The sequence below is a fragment of the Zalophus californianus genome, chromosome 11 (assembly GCF_009762305.2).
Source record: "Zalophus californianus isolate mZalCal1 chromosome 11, mZalCal1.pri.v2, whole genome shotgun sequence".
In the NCBI taxonomy this organism is placed as follows: domain Eukaryota; kingdom Metazoa; phylum Chordata; class Mammalia; order Carnivora; family Otariidae; genus Zalophus; species Zalophus californianus.
The window spans coordinates 71,964,344-71,983,307 of NC_045605.1; the positions used below are offsets into that span (position 1 = coordinate 71,964,344).

At 37.8% G+C, this 18,964-nt stretch overlaps 1 protein-coding gene across 5 annotated transcripts in view; it reads left to right on the plus strand.

The window, feature by feature from the left end:
* NUCB2 (nucleobindin 2) overlaps positions 1 to 18,964 on the plus strand; it is a 54,021-nt gene that overhangs the window by 18,522 nt on the left and 16,535 nt on the right. For all 5 annotated transcript variants that reach the window (XM_027581343.2, XM_027581346.1, XM_027581345.2 and 2 more), the window contains exons 3-5: positions 13,900 to 14,043; positions 14,627 to 14,734; positions 18,403 to 18,529. In XM_027581343.2, coding sequence (XP_027437144.1) covers positions 13,900 to 14,043; positions 14,627 to 14,734; positions 18,403 to 18,529 — 379 coding nt within the window. The remainder of the gene's footprint in view (positions 1 to 13,899; positions 14,044 to 14,626; positions 14,735 to 18,402; positions 18,530 to 18,964) is intronic.

Sequence of the window (18,964 nt, forward strand, 5' to 3'; positions counted from 1 at the left end):
TTTGATGTAGTGTTCCATGATTCATTGTTTGTGCATAATACCCAGTACTCCACGCAGAACGTGCACTCTTTAATACCCATCACCAGGCTAACCCATCCCCCCAACCCCCTCCCCTCTAGAACCCTCAGTTTGTTTTTCAGAGTCCATCATCTCTCATGGTTCGTCTCCCCCTCCTGTTTCCCCTCCTTCATTCTTCCTCTCCTACTATCTTCTTCTTTTTTTTTTCTTAACATATATTGCATTATTTGTTTCAGAGGTACAGATCTGTGATTCAATAGTGTTGCACAATTCACAGCGCTCACCATAGCACATACCCTCCCCAATGTCCATCACCCAGCCACCCCCTCCCTCTTACCCCCCATCACTCCAGCAACCCTCAGTTTGTTTCCTGAGATTAAGAATTCCTCATATCATTGAGGTCATATGATACATGTCTTTCTCTAATTGACTTATTTCACTCAGCATAACCCCCTCCAGTTCCATCCACATCGTTGCAAATGGCACGATCTCATTCCTTTTTATGGCTGCATAATATTCCATTGTGTATATATACCACATCTTCTTTATCCATTCATCTGTCGATGGACATCTTGGCTTTTTCCACAGTTTGGCTATTGTGGACATTGCTGCTATAAATATCGGGGTGCACTTACCCCTTCGGATCCCTACATTTGTATCTTTGTGGTAAATACCCAGTAGTGCAATTGCTGGATCGTATGGTAGCTCTATTTTCAACTTTCTGAGGAATCTCCATACTGTTTTCCAGAGGGGTTGCACCAGCTTGCATTCCCACCAACAGTGTAGGAGGGTTCCCCTTTCTCCACATCCCCGCCAACATCTGTCGTTCCCTGACTTGTTAATTTTAGCCATTCTGACTGGTGTGAGGTGGTATCTCATTGAGGTTTTGATTTGGATTTCCCTGATGCCGAGCGATGTTGAGCACTTTTTCATGTGCCTGTTGGCCATTTGGATGTCTTCTTTGGAAAAATGTCTGTTCATGTCTTCTGCCCATTTCTTGATTGGATTATTTGTTCTTTGGGTGTTGAGTTTGATAAGTTCTTTATAGATTTTGGATACTAGTCCTTTATCTGATATGTCATTTACAAATATCTTCTCCCATTCTGTCAGTTGTCTTTTGGTTTTGTTGACTGTTTCTTTTGCTGTGCAAAAGCTTTTTATCTTGATGAACTCCCAACAGTTCGTTTTTGCGCTTGCTTCCATTGCCTTTGGCGATGTTTCTAGGAAGAAGTTGCTGCGGCTGAGGTCGAAGAGGTTGCTACCTGTGTTCTCCTTTAGGATTTTGATGGACTCCTGTCTCACATCTAGGCCTTTCAACCATTTGGAGTCTATTTTTGTATGTGGTGTAAGGAAATGGTCCAGTTTCATTCTTCTGCATGTGGCTGTCCAATTTTCCCAACACCATTTGTTGAAGAGACTGTCTTTTTGCCATTGGACATTCTTTCCTGCTTTGTCAAAGATGAGTTGACCATAGAGTTGAGGGTCCATTTCTGGGCTCTCGATTCTGTTCCATTGATCTATGTGTCTGTTTTTGTGCCAGTACCATACTATCTTGATGATGACAGCTTTGTAATAGAGCTGGAAGTCCGGAATTGTGATGCCGCCAGCTTTGCTTTTGTTTTTCAACATTCCTCTGGCTATTCAGGGTCTTTTCTGGTTCCATACAAATTTTAGGATTATTTGTTCCGTTTCTTTGAAAAAAGAGGATGGTATTTTGATGGGGATTGCATTGAATGTGTAGTTGCTCTAGGTAGCATTGACATCTTCACAATGTTGGTTCTTCCAGACCATGAGCATGTAACATTTTTCCATTTCTTTGTGTCTTCTTCAATTTCTTTCATGAGTATTTTATAGTTTTCTGAGTACAAATCCTTTGCCTCTTTGGTTAGATTTATTCCTAGGTATCTTATGGTTTTGGGTGCAATTGTAAATGGGATTGACTCCTTAATTTCTCTCTCTTCTGTCTTGTTGGTGTATTGGAATGCCACTGATTTCTGTGCATTGATTTTATATCCTGCCACTTTACTGAATTCCTGTATGAGTTCTAGCAGCTTTGGGGTGGAGTCTTTTGGATTTTTCACATAAAATATCATATCATCTGCAAAGAGTGAGAGTTTGACTTCCTCCTTGCCAATTTGGATGCCTTTGCTTTCTTTTTGTCTGATCGCTGTGGCTAGGAATTTTAATACTATGTTGAATAGCAGTGGTGAGAGTGGACATCCCTGACATGTGCCTGACCTTAGGGGGAAAGCTCTCAGTTTTTCCCCATTGAGAATGATATTCGCTGTAGGTTTTTCATAGATGGCTTTTATGATATTGAGGTAGGTACTCTCTATCCCTATACTCTGAAGAGTTTTGATCAAGAAAGGATGCTGTACTTTGTCAAATGCTTTCTCTGCATCTATTGAGAGGATCATATGATTCTTGTTCTTTCTTTTGTTAATGTATTGTATCACGTTGATTGATTTGCGGAGTTGAACCAACCTTGCAGCCCAGGGATAAATCCCACTTGGTCATGGTGAATAATCTTTGTAATGTACTGTTGGATCCTATTGGCTAGTATTTTGGTGAGAATTTTTGCATCCATGTTCATCAAGGATATTGGTCTGTAATTCTCCTTTACGATGGGGTCTTTGGTTTGGGGATCAAGGTAATGGCGGCCTTATGAAATGAATTTGGAAGTTTTCCTTCCATTTCTATTTTTTGGAACATTTTCAGGAGAATAGGTATTAATTCTTTAAATGTTTGGTAGAATCCCCCTGGGAAGCCATCTGGCCCTGGGCTTTGTTTGTTGGGAGATTTTTGATGACTGCTTCAATTTCCTTAGTGGTTATAGGTCTGTTCAGGTTTTCTATTTCTTCCTGGTTGCATTTTGGTAGTTGATACATCTCTAGGAATGCATCCATTTCTTCCAGGTTATCTAATTTGCTGGCATATAGTTGCTCATAATATGTTCTTATAATTGTTTGTATTTCTTGGGTGTTGGTTGTGATCTCTCCTCTTTCATTCATGATTTTGTTGATTTGGGTCATTTCTCTTTTCTTTTAGATAAGTCTGGCCAGGGGTTTATCAATCTTGTTAATTCTTTCAAAGAACCAGCCCCTGATCTGTACTACTATTCTTTGGGTTTCTAGTTCATTGATTTCTGCTCTGATCTTTATTATTTCTCTTCTCCTGCTGGGTTTAGGCTTTATTTGCTATTCTTTCTCTAGCTCCTTTAGGTGTAGGGTTAGGTTGTGTATTTGAGATCTTTCTTGTTTCTTGAGAAAGGCTTGTATTGCTATATACTTTCCTCTCAGGACTGCCTTTGCTGCATCCCAAAGATTTTGAACAGTTGTGTTTTCATTTTCATTGGTTTCCATGAATTTTTTTAATTCTTCTTTAATTTCCTGGTTGACCCATTCATTCTTTAGTACGATATTCTTTAGCCTCCATGTATTTGAGTTCTTTCCGACTTTCCACTTGTGATTGAGTTCTAGTTTCAAAGCATTGTGGTCTGAAAATATGCAGGGAATAATCCCAAATATTTTGGTACCGGTTGAGACCTGATTTGTGACCTAGGATGTGATCTATTCTGGAGAATGTTCCATGGGCGCTAGAGAAGAATGTGTATTCCGTTGCTTTGGGATGGAATGTTCTGAATATGTCTGTGAAGTCCATTTGGTCCAGTGTGTCATTTAAAGTCTTTATTTCCTTGTTGATCTTTTGCTTAGATGATCTGTCCATTTCAGTCAGGGGGGTGTTAAAGTCCCCCACTATTATTGTATTGTTGTTAATGTGTTTCTTTGCTTTTGTTATTAATTGCCTTATATAATTGGCTGCTCCCATGTTAGGGGCATAGATATTTACAATTGTTAGATCTTCTTGTTGGATAGACCCTTTAAGTAGGATATAGTGTCCTTCCTCATCTCTTATTATACAGTCTTTGTTTTAAAATCTAATTTGTCCCATATAAGGATTGCCACCCCAGCTTTCTTTTGGTGTCCATTAGCATGGTAAATGGTTTTCCACCCCCTCACTTTCAATCTGGGGGTGTCTTTGGGTCTAAAATGAGTCTCTTGCAGACAGCATATTGATGGGTCTTGTTTTTTAATCCAATCTGATAGCCTTTGTCTTTTGATTGGGGCATTGAGCCCATTTACATTCAGGGTAACTATTGAAAGGTATGAATTTAGTGCCATTGTATTGCCTGTAAGGTGACTGTTACTGTATATTGTCTGTATTCCTTTCTGGTATATGCTGCTTTTAGGCTCTTTCTTTGCTTATAGGACCCCTTTCAATATTTCTTGTAGGGCTGGTTTCGTGTTTGCAAATTCCTTTAGTTTTTGTTTGTCCTGGAAGATTATTATCTCTCCTCCTATTTTCAGTGACAGCCTAGCTGGATATAGTATTCTTGGCTGCATATTTTTCTCGTTTAGTGCTCTGAAGATATATTGCCAGTCCTTTCTGTCCTGCCAGGTCTCTGTGGATAGGTCTGTTGCCAATCTAATGTTTCTACCATTATAGGTTACATATCTCTTCTCCCGAGCTGCTTTCAGGATTTTCTCTTTGTCTCTGAGACTCGTTAAGTTTTACTATTAGATGTCGGGGTGTTGACCTATTATTATTGATTTTGAGAGGGGTTCTCTGTGTCTCCTGGATTTTAATGCCTGTTTCCTTCCCCACATTAGGGAAGTTCTCTGCTATAATTTGCTCCAATATACCTTCTGCCCCTCTCTCTTTCTTCTTCTTCTGGGATCCCAAGTATTCTAATGTTGTTTCGTCTTATGGTATCGCTTATCTCTTGAATTCTGCCCTCGTGATCCAGTAGTTGTTTCTCTCTCTTTTTCTCAGCCTCTTTATTTTCCATCATTTGGTCTTCTATATCTCTGATTCTCTCTTCTGCCTCATTTATCCTAGCAGTTAGTGCCCCCATTTTTTTATTGCATCTCATTAATAGCCTTTTTGATTTCAACTTGGTTAGATTTTAGTTCTTTTATTTCTCCAGAAAGGGTTTCTCTAATAACTTCCACGCTTTTTTCAAGCCCAGCTAGTATCTTTAAAGTCACGATTCTGAACTCTAGGTCCGACATCGCACTAATGTCCATATTGAGTAGGTCCCTGGCAGACGGTACTACCTTTTGTTCTTTTTGTTGAGGTGATTTTTTTTCGTCTTGTCATTTTGTCCAGAGGAGAATAGATGAATGAGAGAACAAAATGCTAACAGGTTAACAACGTCCCCAGAAAATATACTCTAATCAAATCAGAAAAGACCTGAAACCAGGGGAAAAGAAAGGGAAAGAAAGAAAAAACAGAAAAAAAAAGAAAAAGAAAAAGATGAAAACAAACAAAAACAGAACAAAACAAAGAAAACCAGAGTATGATCAAATATGATCAGGCTAGTCCATAGATCAGTGCCACACACTAGATTTTGGGTGTATTTTGGTCTGTTAGAAGAAAGTGCCTTCTAAAATTTTAAAGAAAGAAAGACTTATATATGTACAAAATAAGGGTTGATACAATGAAGGGATGGAATATGACTGTAAGGATGAAAATTATAAAAAATTTAAAAAAGGAATTTATAAGGAGATGTTTGAAAAAAGAAAGAAGAGGATTAAAAAAAAGTAAAGAAAGAAAAAGGGGAGAGATGTGATTAGGCAGGAGACTAGAACAAAGCCATACACTAGAGATTTAGGGTATATTTTGATATGTTAGAAGAAACTATCTCAAAATTTTAAAGAGAACAACTTATATATATATATATGCCAAAAATAAGGGTAACTACGATGAAGGGATAGAATGACTCTAAAAATGAAAAATAAAAATGTTTTTTTAAAAAAACAGATTGATAAGATGTTGGTTGAAAATGGGAAAAAGAAAAATTTTTAAAAAAGTTAAAAAAATTTAACTTTGAAAGACTAATGTATCATGGTAAAAAAGCCATGAATTCTATGTGCGGTATTCCCCTAGCGCTGGAGTTCTGCCATTCTCATTGATCAGTAAACTTGGTCTTGGCTGGCTGTTCGTGTTGATCTTCTGGGGGAGGGGCCTGTTGCCGTGGTTCCCAAACGTCTTTGCTGGAGGCAGAATTGCTTCACCCTTGCCGGTCCGGGCTAAGCAATCTGCTCGGGTTTGATCTCGGGAGCTTTTGTTTCCTGCAAGCTTTCGGTACAGCTTTGGAGGATGAGAGTGAAAATGGCGGCCTCTAATCTCTGCCCCGGAGGAGCCGAGAACTCGGGTCCCTGCTCCTCAGTGCGCCCCCAGAGAAAAGCAGTTAGTCACTCCTGCCTCCCTGGTCTTTGGCCACACTCCGTGCTCACCCGGCCTGTGACCGAGTGTTTCTATCTCTGGCACCCGACTCTGTGTGGAGTCTCCAAACCCAGCCGATCCCTGCGGTGCGCTCCCGCTCCTCCCCGGGGGAAGAAGGGGAGTCTCCCCAATCTGCCTTGTTGGGTCCCTGCTGGGGGAGCAGTGGCCCAACTGGTCCGCCGATCACAGTTCATGGCAACCCCGAGGTGAGAGCCCACACCTTGGTTCCGTCTCTGCAGCCCGCTTCCCCGCTCCGAAACGTAGGAGCTCTGCTGCACTCAGGCACCCCCAGTCTTTCTGTGACCCTGAGGGTCCTGAGACCACACTGTCCTGCGAGGGTTCCACCCCCAGCTTAGCCACTGGAGCGACATCCCTCACCAGAGCCGACTTCTAAAAGTTCCAATTTTGTGCTCCGCGGCTCTATCACTTGCCAGAAGCGGCCGACGGAGGCCCCCCTCCCCCGCCGTCTGTCCTCCCAAATATCGTCTCGGATTCACTTCTCCGCACGTCCTACGTTACAGAAAGTGGTCGCTTTTCTGTTCAGAGAATTGTTGCTGTTCTTTTCTTCGATCTCCTGTTGAGTTCGTAGGTGTTCAGAATGGTTTGATCCCTATCCCGCTGAATTTCTGAGACCAGATGAAATCCAGGTCTCCTACTCCCGTGAATCATAATTTTAATATTCCATTAGAAAATCACTCTTTGATTTCTGAGATGTTAAACTCAGGAAATTTTGCATTTTGGAATTGCTTAAATCCATTATTTGATTAAATATAGTCAGAGAAAATACTCCAGTTAGAAGACAGAGATCATTAGGCTAGATTAAAAAGTGTATCTCCATACACTAATCAAAAGAAAATGTGATGTAGTGAGTGCTGAGTATTATATAAGATTGATGAATTGCTGAACTCTACCTCTGAAACTAATAATATACTATAGGTTAATTGAATTTAAGTTAAAAAAACAAAAATAAGAATGTTAAGCTGAAAAAAATAGAGCTTAATTTGAAATTCAAAAAAAAGAAAACTATTTAGCTATATTACTATCAAATAGAGTAGACCTTAAGGTAAAGTGCATAACAGTGACTCAAATGTATAAAAGAGCAAATCTACCAAAAGCTAGAAAATCTTAAATTTGTGTACATTTAGTAACATAGCCTCAAAATTCTCAATAAAATTGACAGAATTATAAGGAAAACATAAATCCAAAATCATACGGCAAGATTTTTACTTTCTAGTGATGATAATTTAAGCAGACAAAATTATTAAGAATATAAATATTGGAGGGGCGCCTAGGTGGCTCAGTTGGTTGTGTCTGACTCTTGATCTCAGCTCAGGTTTTGATCTCAGGGTCATGAGTTAAAGCCCCACATTGGGTTCCATGCCCACTTAAAAAAATATAAAAATTGGATAATTATGAAAAGTGAATGGCTAGTTTATACTTCCATACTTCCATAGGTTAATGATGGTTTATAAATTGTATTTGTTCTTTTTCTTATGTTCACATTTTTTATAAGCTCAGATTTTTTGCTGTTTTTCATTAGTTTTAAAAATTGAAATTTGATTCATGTATCATAAAATTCACACTTTTAAAGTGTACAATTTTTAGTATATTGACAAGGTTGTACAACTATCATTATTGTCTAATTTTAGAACATTTTTATTACCCCAAAAAGGAAAGCCATGTCCATTAGCAGTCATTTCTCCCTCTCCCCCCGCCCACCAGTAGTCCTAAACAACCATTAATCTACTTTCTTTCTCTATGGATTTGTTTATTCTGGACATTAGATATAAATAGAATCATAATATGCATCATTTTGCATCTGGTTATATTTGTTTTTAATCAGTTATGTTGTATTTGATTTGAAAGCAAGTAAGTTTCTCCTCGAACTCTGTCTTTTGTCCTCTAAAATTATCAAAAATTGAAACTGCTTTTGGTTTTGTAATGGCAGCCCACAAGTCATTATCTCCTGCCTGCAAAAGTAAAAATAAATCCAGCTTGAATGAAATACAAGTCTGGCAATCTCTAAACCTGAAATCAAGGAGGAACTTTCTCCTCCAGTAGCAAGGATGTAAGTTTGCTCAGAGGGCACCTGGTATCCAAAGAGTGAAATGTTTCTGGCTTTACCTCATTTTTATTGTTTGGAGATAGAAAGTTTCTTTGGTAGTTAATTTTTGTATTCTCTGTATCCCAGCGCCCAGATCTTCTACTTGCTCTACTGATATAATTTTAAACTGGCTGAATACGCAGTATTTAGTTTAAAAGACTTATAAACCATATAACTTAATCATTTCATACAATTGGTGTGAGTGCAAGCAATTTATTAGCATTTCTTTTTTTTAAGATTTTATTTGAGAGAGAGTGCTCGTGAGACAGTGCAAGAGAGCAGGAGGGGTGGGTGGGGAGTGGAAGGGGCAGAGAGAGAGGGACAAGCAGGCTCCCCTCTGAGCAGGGAGCCTGACTCTGGTCTCCATCCCAGGACCCTGAGATTATGACCTGAGCCGGGGGCAGATGCTTACCCGACTGAACCACCCAGGTGCCCCATCATTTCTGATGATGTAACAGAAAAAGATCTTTATAACAAAAAGAAAAAACCTGGTAATAGAATTTAAGAGCTTAAAGAATACTGAGGCCTAGTTAAATTCCTCTTAAAAAAAATCCATTATTTTTAAAAATAAGGAAATAAGCGGGGAAGTTAATTGACCTATGATCTCATAGCAAGTGAGTGATGCAGCTGGAATTAGAATATAGACCTAAATTTAATTTTGCCTTACTCTTCTTAGATGTAACACCCATTTCTCTGTTCCTTGAGGATCTAAATTTACTCTTCAGATAAGCATTCTCTTTGTCTCTCTTTGCACAGGAGGTTCATGAGTAATAGAGCAAAGGGAGGCAGTCTGTTTCCAAATGTTAGCAAGCTTTAGAATCACCTACAGGGCTTGTTAAAACAGATTATGCCCCTCCCTCCCCGAGTCTCCAATTTAGAAGTCTGGAGGAAGCCTTGATAGTTTGCATTTCTAACTAACTCCCAGCTGATGGTGCTGCTGCTGGCCCAGGGATCACACTTTGAGAACTACTGCTTAAAAACAGTCGTAGGCTTGGGAGTCAGTCATTCCCAGGCCCAAACTTTTGGCCATGTGACTTACTCCTGTTTGACCCAGATCAGATTTTTTGTTTTGTTTTGTTTTTAAAGATTTTATTTATTTATTTGACAGAGAGAGACACAGCGAGAGAGGGAACACAAGAGTGGGAGAGGGAGAAGCAGCCTTCCCGCCTAGCAGGGAGCCTGATGCAGGGCTCGATCCCAGGATGCCGGGATCATGACCTGAGCCGAAGGCAGACGCTTAACGACTGAGCCACTCAGGTGCCCCCCAGATCAGGTTTTTTAACTGACATGTCTCAGTTTCCTGTACTTTAAAATGGCAATAATAGTATTTATTTCACAGAGTCATTGTAAGAATTAATTACTTAATATAAAAAAATTATCATACTGCTTGGTACATAGTAAACACTCCAACTGATGGTTTCTATTGTTATTTATAATAAGTCTTTGCATGTATTTATTAGCTATATCTTTACCTTTTTAAAAAAGGTCCCAATTAAAAGTTAATGAGCCATAAATTCAGTTAAAGCTTTAGAGTAGATACCCAGAGACAATTTTTGTTCCTTAGTCATTTCGAGATGCTGAGATGTGTGTGTGCACACACATACACACATTCATATGTACAAACATATTCCTTGCTTGACTTTCCTTCTCATTTATGGGAAACCTAGCAGAACAGTGTGAGCAGAAGAGACAAATTGCAAAAGGGATTTTTTTTTGCATTCTGCATTTTTTTTTTTAATTTTTTATTGTTATGTTAATCACCATATATTACATCATTAGTTTTTGGTGCAGTGTTCCATGATTCATTGTTTGTTCATAACACCCAGTGCTCCATGCAGAACGTGCCCTCCTCTATACCCATCACCAGGCTAACCCATCCCCCTACCCCCCTCCCCTCTAGAACCCTCAGTTTGTTTTTCAGAGTCCATCATCTCTCATGGTTCGTCTCCCCCTCTGACATACTCCCCTTTTCTGCATTCTGCATTTTTTGCATACTGCATTCATACCACTTCCAAGATTCAATTTAACGATAATTTACTTTTATTAATCTCAGGCTTCTATTATATAATGGAGTAAAGATGGACACTAAAAAAAAGAGCATATTTCAAAATATGTGACAGCTGCCAATTATGGAGACAGAACTGCTTATTAATTGCCGTGTGTGTGTGTGTGTGTGTGTGTGTGTGTGTGTGTGTGTGTGATGTGGTAGAAGGAGAGAATAGGATAGTGGAGGTACTGTGGGTGGAGGGGAGGAGTCTCTGTGAAAGATTCTTCTAAACTCTGGGTCAACCATATCCAGGGCTAGTCACAGTTCCTGAGGAGGTCTGCAAAATGAAGTTATAGAGGTATATCATCAGCTGACTTTCTGCATGCACATTTATAGAAAGACTATTCAAATAATGTTAGCACTTATTCATTTTCCAACTACATGTGTACCATGTTAGGAACCATGGAGACTCAATTAAACTTCAGAAATTGTGTAGAAAACATCAAAGTTGACTTGAGCAGTTAAGTCATAATTTGGGCTTTTGGGCCATGATTGCACTTGAAACTATTAATTATCCTTTTTAATGGTCATTTGGTCAGCCTGTTTGCAGGGACCCACAGGACTTGCAAAGGTAACAAAAGTTTCAATTTAGAGTTTTTTTAAAAAAACAACTAACTCAATGATACCTAATTTTTTAAAAAAGGTAAAGATATAACTAATAAATACATGCAAAGATGCCTCACATTATTAGCCAATGAATGCAAATCAAAATCAAAATGAGACACCATTTCACACCTAGTAGGTTGGCTATAATAAAAAAGACAATAGCACATGTTGCTGAGGGTGTGGAGAGATTGGAAGCCTCATATATTGCTGGGGGGAATGTAAAACGGTGCTATGGAAAATAGTGTGGCAGTTCCTCAAAAACTTAAACATGGAGTCACCAAATTGACCCAGCAATTCCACTCCTTGGTATGTAACTGAAAGAATTGAAAACATGGTAACACAATAACTTGAACACAAATGTTCATAGTAGCATTATTCAAACTAGCCAAAAAAGTAGAAACAACCCAAATGTCCAACAGCTGATGAATTGATAAACAAATTGTGGTGTATACAAAAGCTTTACAAAAGAATGAAGTACTGACTCATGTCTCATGAAAAAAGCCAGATGCAAAAGGCTACATGTTATATGATTCCATATATATGAAATGTCCACAATAGGCAAATCTATACAGACTGAAAGTGGATTAGTTGTGAGAATGAGGGAATGGGGAGGACTGTTAATGGGTACAGGGTTCTTTTTGGAGTGATGAAAATGTTCTAAAAAATTAGATAGTGGTGGGGCGCCTGGGTGGCTCAGTCGTTGGGCGTCTGCCTTTGGCTCTGGTCATGATCCCAGGGTCCTGGGATCGAGCCCTGCATCGGGCTCCCTGCTCTGTGGGAAGCCTGCTTCTCCCTCTCCCACTCCCCTCCGTGTGTGCCCTCTCTCACTGTGTCTCTCTGTCAAATAAATAAAAATAAAATCTTAAAAAAAAAGGCAGAAAATATTGTTATAAGAAAAATTAGATAGTGGTGATAATTGCACAGCCTTGTGAATATACTATTATCCTCTGAATTGTACAATTTCAGAGAGTAAGTTTTGTGGTATGTAAATTATCTTTCAAAAAACGAAAATCAAAAATAAAAGATACACCTGTAATGGGCATGAAGCATGAATGAGGAATAAACTTTGGTTGTCATAAAAAAATAATTGTGGGAAGAGGAGAAAAATAATTTCTGTGGAGAAACAAATCATCCTTCTATTAAAGATTCATAATGCATAGTAGCCCATCACATGTTCTGAAAGGCTTGCAATGATGAAAACTTTATTTAGCTTCATTGACCCATCATCTCCCAAACATTTCATCCTGAAAAACATTTACTCACAGTGATCATGTTAAAGTATCCTAGAGGAGGATGAATCTTGGGCTTGAGCATATGTATGTAGGAATTACCTGGAAAGCTTCCTTCCTTCCTTCCAATTTTTTAAATTTAAATTCAATTAACTAACATGTAATGTATTATTGGTTTCAGAGGTAGAGGTCAGTGATTCGTCAGTCTTATATAACACCCAGTGCTCATTACATCACATGCCCTCCTTAATGTCCAGCACCCAGTTACCCCATCCCTCCACCCCTCTCCCCTCCAGCAACCCATAGTGTGTTTACCTGGAAAGTTTCTTAAAACAGATTCTGGACCTCACCCCAGAGATTCTGATTTCCGAGGTCTTGGGTGCAGCCTGAGAATCAAGCTCCCAGGTGATTTGATCCTTCAGGTTTCAGAACTAAACTTTGAGTAGCATCTTTACAGAATAGACAAACGCGTACCTTAACTGGGTAAATTTTATGGCATGTGAGTTATATCTCAAAAGAGATGCTAAAAAATTTGATATATTAGAAATAGCACTAAAATGTGAGTTCTAGCGATTTTGTAATGCAAGACCATGCTCTGTGAGTGAATTGTTTTAATTAAAATTTTCTTCGTCTGTAAAACAAGTCACTGCCCTATCTACTACCTAGGTTTGTGACAAAAATGAGGCAGTATACTCTTTTCCAAATTGTGCTCTATGGATAAAAACGTGACTTAAGAAAAGAAAAAAGTCCATAGTCAGCTAAGTTTGGGAGATTCTGAGTTAAATAATGCATATTCCACATTGCTGGTCAGACCAATATTCTTGACTTGGACCCTAACATGAGTCTGTATGTATAAAATCAATTAAATATGAGATTTTTACTCATTCTAATTCTTGTAGTAGATCCTCCAGAGCTACTAAAGATCCGTATGGAGTGGAATAAACAAAATCTGAATAATATTGTGGAAATAACAATACTTGCTCCTCTTTTGTTTCAAGCTTGATATTTTATTGACCTATTTATTTGAAAAATTATTGACCAAAAAGAATTTTAGCAAACGACTACTGGCTATGATAAAATGGTGTTTATAAGGCTAAGAGAATATTTTATCTAGTTGTCTCTTTTAATCAACTTATATTTATGGAGCAACTTATATTCAAAATTAGGTTGAAGCTAAATTAAATGTATCCAGCAAAAAATTTGCCTTCCTAGTATTTTAATTGAAAAAATATAGTTTTTCCTTACTTCTCCTTTTCTAAAATTTGGGCTATTAATTTTTTAAGATTTTCAGACCCTTATTATCATTTTTATTTGAAGCTTTTATAATTAAATGTTTTCTTATACTATAAGCTGTTTAAATTTTAAAATTTGTTTCCTTTTCTTTTTAGTTTTAGTTGAAAATCATTTCTCCCCTGATTTTCTTTAGTGATCTGTTTTAAGCATTATTTTGATAAGCTATAGTCTATTTTAAACCTCTTTTTAGAACTATTTTGTTGTAATAAATTTCTTGAAATTGGATTTATAATTAACATGGCATTGGGAATGCATGTATATATAGTTTGAAGACATCTTTTCAGGACCTTACTGTAATTATACCTTTATTTCAGATGAGGTGGAGGACCATCTTACTACAATGTTGTTTTCTCTTGATTTCCTGCCTACTTACTGCTCTTAAAGCTGTGCCTATAGACATAGACAAGACAAAAGTAAAAAATACTCAACCTGTGGACAGCGCAAAGATAGAACCACCAGTAAGTGAAATGATAAAGATAACCTTGTGGGAAGAATTTTAACCAAATGTTGCTAATATTTATTACTTATAAAATTGTACATTTAGGAACTATTTTGGAAATAGCAGTAAAAGAATATTGGATAAACATATGTTGTTTAATATTAGACAGTGTTTATTTAATGTAGTTCATATATTAAATAATGCACAGGAGAATTAATCATAATACATTTCCAATGGAGAGCTCACTAGCCAAGAAAAAACATTTGTATTGTATTCAAAGGAGATACAGCAATGAGGAGAGACAGGTGATGGTGGAACAAAATCAACAACTAATATTATTGGTTAAGTCCTCATTGTCTAAGCCATATAGAATATGTACCTTTATGTAACAATAAAACATTATATTGGTTCTGATATAAAATTCTTCATTTGAGAAATACAGCTTTTTAACTTTGTCCCAGCTATCAGAGTAGATACGTCTCAGTGCCATTTTGCTAGTCTATTTTTTTTTAATTAAAAAAATTTTTTTTTAGGATTGAGATCTTTAGATGCAGGGAAGGAAAAACTTTCAGAAACATTATTGTTTGTTTCTTAATTTGAAGGATACTGGACTTTATTATGACGAATATCTTAAGCAAGTGATTGATGTGCTGGAAACAGATAATCATTTCAGAGAAAAGCTCCAGAAAGCAGACATAGAGGAAATAAAGGTAAATGTAATTAAATAATTATTTAACAAATGTTAGAACATCCCAGACACTGAGTTAAGTACTGGGAATACAAAGATGAGACTCTTTCCAAGCTCTTATTTATTCTGAATAAATAATATCTAGAAAAAATTTTATTGGAATGAATATATGATGGGGGTATAATATATTTTGGAGATGCCTAGCATGGACACATAGTTCAGCAGTGGGGAAAGATGGAAAGTCATTTTTCCTGATAGAGGTAAGAGCATCATGCCAATAATTTCCCTGAATTACCTTGAGAGTAATCTTAGGTTTCCTTTGAGGAATTAATTTGATCTATGGAACTAATTTCCTGGGCTGAATAATATTTAATGTAGAACTTTCAGTGTCTCTTATCTACTTAAGTTAGGATTAAGAACATTATTTGTGGCAGGATGCCTGGGTGGCTCAGTGGTTAAATGTCCAACTCTTGGTTTTGGCTCAAGTCAAGATCTCAGAGTCATGAAATTGAGCCATGCTTTGGGCTCCACAGCCAGTGTGGAGTCTGCTTGAGATTCTCTCTCCCTCTCTCTGCCCTTTCCCTGTTCTCTCTCTCTTTCTCTCAAATGAATAAATAAATCTTTTTTTAAAAAAGAACATTGTTTGTGGGTAACCGAAAAGGTAGATAATAGGAAGTACAATAGAGAGATAATCCTGGTTTGGTATGGGAATACTTTTATAACTGTCTGCCTTTCACAGTCAATCCTATTCCCTATTGGGGCAGGGGGAGACAAAATGTAATAAGTTAAACAGTTATTCAATGAAAAAGATATAAGAATTAAAATAGACACTAAAGGGGCGCCTGGGTGGCTCAGTCGTTAAAGCGTCTGCCTTCGGCTCAGGTCATGATCCCAGGGTCCTGGGATCGAGCCCCGCATCTGGCTCCCTGCTCCGCGGGAAGCCTGCTCTTCCCTCTCCCACTCCCCTGCTTGTGTTCCCTCTCTTGCTGTGTCTCTCTCTGTCAAAGGAGTGAATAAAATCTTAAAAAAAAAAAAAAAAGACACTAAAACTCAAGCCAACGGAATCATTATATAAATAGCTCCGCAAAGACTCTTATCAATAAAATTGGGAGAAAAAATTTAAAATTTGTCCTTTCCTTTTCAGCCAAGTATTTTGATCAGGTTTTTTTTTTTTTAAAGATTTTATTTATTTATTTTGACAGAGAGAGAGGGAGAGAGCACAAGCAGGGGGAGCGGCAGGCAGAGGGAGAGGGAGGGGAGAAATAGGCTCCCACCTGAGCAGGGAGCCTGATGTGGGGCTCCATCCCAGGTCCCTGGGATCATAACCTGAGCAGAAGCGTCTGAAGGCAGATGCTTAACAGACTGAGCCACCCAGGTGCCCCTCAGCCAAGTATTTTGAAAGGGGAATCATACTGCATTTCTTCACTTCCCAAATATTGCTGACTGGAAAGATTATGGCTTTGTCTATATCATGCCACTGAATATACTTTCACGAAGGATGTCAGTGACTTCTTAATTGCCAAATCCAGTGAATACTATTTATTTCTGTTCTTACTGGACCCCTTTTTATTATCTCAGTGGTTCTCAGATTTTAGGACTTGTTGAAACACAGATTCCTGTGCCCCACCTATAGACTTTGTGATTCAGTAAGTCAGAACTTGCATTTCTAACGTTCCCAGTTGGTGCTAATGTTCTACTTGGGGACCACACTTTGAGAACCATTGTTGTATGTAATAATGATGACTACCCTCTCCTTGAGTATATCAGTCTTTTTGCTTCTATAATAGCAAATTCTCCTAGTTCGCCTTCTTACCTCTGAATATTCTTTCTTGGTCTCCTTTGTAGGGGGTTTCTTTTCTTTACCTTCCTCAGTGGGCCCCGTTGACTCAGTCCTAAAAAGTCTGTCTGCCTGATTGCTAGTTAGATTTGCAGTTTGTGATTGCAAATGCATTTATAAACAAGAGAAAGTAAGCTACTAGCTATTTTGTTTCTTAAATTTTGGAACATGTATCTAAGTACTCATCTAAGAGAAAAGTAATCAAAGGAGACAGCCTAAAAAAGATGAATTTTGAAAAGTTATTTATATATGTAACTATTAAAACTTAAGGTGGCCAAGTTATTTTTTAAAATTACTTTATTGAAATGTAATTCACATACCTTAAAACTTGCCCCTTTAAAGCATATAATTCAGTAGTATATCTACATGTGACCATCATCACTATCTACTTTTTTTTTTTAAAGATTTTATTTATTTACGTGACAGAGACACAGCGAGAAAGGGAACACAAGCAGGGGGAGTGGGAGAGGGAGAAGCAGGCTTCCCGCGGAGCAGGGAGCCCGATGTGGGGCTCGATCCCAGGACCCTGAGATCATGACCTGAGCCTAAGGCAGTCTCTTAACCAACTGAGCCGCCCAGGCCCCCCCCTTTTTTTTTTTTCAAGATTTTATTTATCACTGTCTACTTTTAAACGATATCATTTCCTCCCAAAAGAAACCCTGTACCCATTAAGCCATCACTCCCCCCCCTTCTTATCCCTTGGCAATCATTGATCTACTTTCTATCTCTATGGATTTGCCTATTTTGGACATTCTACATAAATGGAATTATACAATATGTGGCCTTTTGTGTCTGGTTTCTTTGAGCATAATGTTTTTCAAGGTTCATTGTATTGTAGCTTATATTAGTACATTCATTTCTTTTTATGGCTGAACAATATCCCACTTTATGGATATTCCATATTTTGGTTATCAGCTCATCAGTTGATGGACATTTGGTTATTTCCACTTTTTATACTAGTATGAATAATGCTGCTATGAAAATTCAGGTACAAGTTTTTATGTGAACGTATGTTTCAATTCTTTAAGTATATACCTAAGAATGGAATTGCTGGGTCATATGGTAATTCTGTGTTTAACTTTTTGAGGAACTGCCAAATTGTTTTTCAAAGTGGCTGTACCATTTTACAATTCAAGTTACTTTTTGAGTTTCTTCTTTGTGCTTTGATTATGCTTTCAATTATATGGTTTTTATTTTCTTCAAATTTTTCTTTAAATTCCAGTTAACATGCAGTGTAATATTAGTTTCAGGTATAGAATTTTGTGATTCATCACTTACATACAACACCCAGTGCTCATCACAAAAAGTGCCCTCCTTAATACCCATCACCTGTTTAACCCATCCCCCCTGCCCACCTCCCCTCCAGTAGCCCTCAGTGTGTTTTCTAGAGTTGAGTCTGTTTTTGGTTTGCTTCTCCCCCCCCCGCCCCGTATTTATCTGTTTTGTTTCTTAAATTCCACATATGAGTGAAATCTTGTGGTATTTGTCTTTGACTGACTGACTAATTTTGCTTAGTATAATACTCTCTAGCTCCATCCATGTCATTGCAAATGGCAAGAGTTCATTCTTTTTTATGGCTGACTGATATGCCATTGTATATGTATACGTATCTTCTTCATCCATTGATCACTTGATGGACATTTGGACTCTTTCCATAATATATGTTTTTTACACATCTTGATTTTAGAGTTATAAACTGAGTATCTTCTGAAAGAAATGCTTTTTGTAATGCCAAATTTATCTAAATTAGTCTAAAGTATTTATCATACTTCATCATAACCCTAATTTTAATATATTGTGTCTGGTCTAAAAATGGAATGTAATAAATAAAACTAGCTTGTTAATTTTAACAGAGTGGGAGGCTAAGCAAAGAACTGGATTTAGTAAGTCACCACGTGAGGACAAAACTTGATGAACTGAAAAGGCAAGAAGTGGCAAGGTTAAGAATGCTAATTAAAGCTAAGTTGGATTCCCTTCAAGGTAAGTGCTAAAAAAAAGTAGGAAAGTTTCAGTATTTGGTTGTTGAGGTCAGTTTATATTGGCACATACCATGCTCTTCTAGTCAAAATTTAATGTTAGCATTGATTTGCATTCTCTTAATTTTTAATTTTTAAAATAGGTAATCACATCATTCAAAAATCAAAATGATTAGCCTTAAATTATTTTATCAATGAAAAGTAATGAATTAAGCCACTGATTTAAAGGAGGAAGAATGGGGCGCCTGGGTGGCTCAGTCGTTAAGCATCTGCCTTTGGCTCAGGTCGTGATCCCAGGGTCCTGGGATCGAGCCCCACATTGGGCTCCCTGCTTGACGGGGAGCCTGCTTCTTCCTCTCCCACCCCTGCTGCTTGTGTTCCTTCTCTCTCTGTCAAATAAATAAATAAAATCTTTAAAAAAAAATAAGGGAGGAAGAAT